Source organism: Penaeus monodon, chromosome 17 (assembly GCF_015228065.2).
Source record: "Penaeus monodon isolate SGIC_2016 chromosome 17, NSTDA_Pmon_1, whole genome shotgun sequence".
In the NCBI taxonomy this organism is placed as follows: domain Eukaryota; kingdom Metazoa; phylum Arthropoda; class Malacostraca; order Decapoda; family Penaeidae; genus Penaeus; species Penaeus monodon.
In genome coordinates, this window is record NC_051402.1 from 25,184,282 (window position 1) to 25,186,304 (window position 2,023).

Sequence of the window (2,023 nt, forward strand, 5' to 3'; positions counted from 1 at the left end):
ATATATATAATATATAATATATATATATATATATATATAAAAATATATTTTTTAAAATATATATATTATAAAAAAAACATATAAAAATTTATAATATATTTAAAAATAAAAAATTTAAAATTTTTATATAATATTTTTATATATATATATATATATTTATATTATTATATATATATTTATATATTGATTATATTTTTTTTCTTATATGATATATAATATATCAATTATATAATATAATATATTAATATATATATAAAATTCGTTTGTGTGTGTGGGGGTGTGGTGTGTGTGTGGGTGGTGTTTTTGGTGTGGTGTGTTGTTGTGTGGGTGTGGTGTGTGTGTGTTATGTAGTATGTATAATATGTATATATAAATGTATATATATTATATTAAAGTATAATACATATACATTATATATCCACACACAAAACACACACACGCATATATTCATTATATCTATAAACCCCCCCCCCCCCACCCCACATACACTCCCCACGCTACGCACACGAAACCCAACGGACGCACGCACACACCAAAACCCAACACACACACACACAACACACCACACACACCACACACACACACACACCACCCCACACACACCCCACACACACACACACACAATATATTATCTATATATATATATATATATATATATATATATATATATTTATATATATCGTTTTCCTTCCCTCGTGCTGCCTGTCGTTACCCCCTCTTCGCGCGGCAAACCGCCCCACCCCCTTCCTGCCGCCCCTCCCGTGCCACGACGTACCTGCATCCGGGACGTAGAGGTTGAGGTAGAGGCAGTCCTCGCTCTGCCTCCTGAGCACCGGCAGGTAGTACTTGAGGGTGTTGAGGCGCCCGCGGGACATCTTCTGCAGCGCCGCCGTCTCGTTACTGATGTCGGGCAGGCGCTGGGGGCACGCCGGCCCGAAGTTGGACGCCTCGTGCAGCCCTACCCACTGGGACAGCGTGCGGGTGGGGCTGAAGCGGTTGGCCCCCACGGGCGGGGTGGCGTACGGAACGCCCAGGTACGTGGCAACCCGCAGCCCGTACCCGCTCACGTTGCGGTAGAAGCCCCGCAGCTGCCCGTACTTGGTGTTGATGGTGGGAGTCTTCTGGGGCATCTCGCTCCTTGCCTCGCCCTCGCCCACTAGCAGGCCCACCACCACCACGCCCACCCATATCAAGGCCGCCCTCATGCTTGCGAAGGGGCGAGTCACACCACCTACAAAGTACGACTGTCCGGGGCGTCGAGAGGCTCCTCCACGGGCGAGAGCAAAGCGAGCTGTGGCCGCGTCAGGAGCCGAGCCATGCCTCGCCCTCCACGGGAGCCGTGTACTCAGGGCCGCCCACCCATCCTTTCCAACCACGAGCACTGGACGTACGTAAGATCTCTGTTATCCTATCCTGATCCAAGACCAATGTATTCCTCAAAGCCAACCTTCCGGGTGGGCAGGTTTCTCAACAAAATCCGGTTCCTGCTCACGCCCGCAGGAGGCGAGTCACTTCCGGCCTCCGACGGCACCGCGACGAGGCGTGCAAATGCGACACAGAAGGGCGCGCGGGCGAGCCAGGCGTTCGAACGGGAGGCTGGGGAGAGCGGCGCGCGGGATGCTACCTCCACGGCGTCCACCACTACACTGACTCGTCGCTGCCAACCTCGCTGAAAAATTATCGTACAATCTTGAGAGGACCTGCAAGCTCAAAAACGAGGCCCTTCCAACGGCATCATAAGATATTTAACCACACAGGGAGTAAATTGGGAAAAAGGAGGGAAAACACAGAATCTTCACCAATATTTGACACCCACGAAAAAATGTTACATCCGGGAAATAAAAGGGAAAGAAAGAGCGAAAAAAATCCTCCTCCCCCCAAGTGATGACCCCAACCGAAATATCACAAGGGCCTTCCTTATTGATTGCGGTCTTTTGTATTTAACCCCGAATGCTGTACCCGAAGTACTTGTATCTGTGGCGGCTTGGATCCCCTGCATACACCGGCACTCGTTCGCCCTCGC

General features: G+C 48.5%; 1 protein-coding gene across 1 annotated transcript; it reads right to left on the reverse strand.

Moving 5' to 3' along the window:
- Positions 1-778: 778 nt before the first annotated feature.
- Positions 779-1,632, reverse strand: LOC119583916 (neuroligin-4, X-linked-like; the record flags this gene model as incomplete). Its single annotated transcript, XM_037932630.1, is given in 1 exon segment — positions 779-1,632. A coding segment is annotated over 1 exon segment (427 nt), but the record flags the coding sequence as incomplete, so codon positions are not given.
- Between the last annotated feature and the right edge of the window lie 391 nt (positions 1,633-2,023).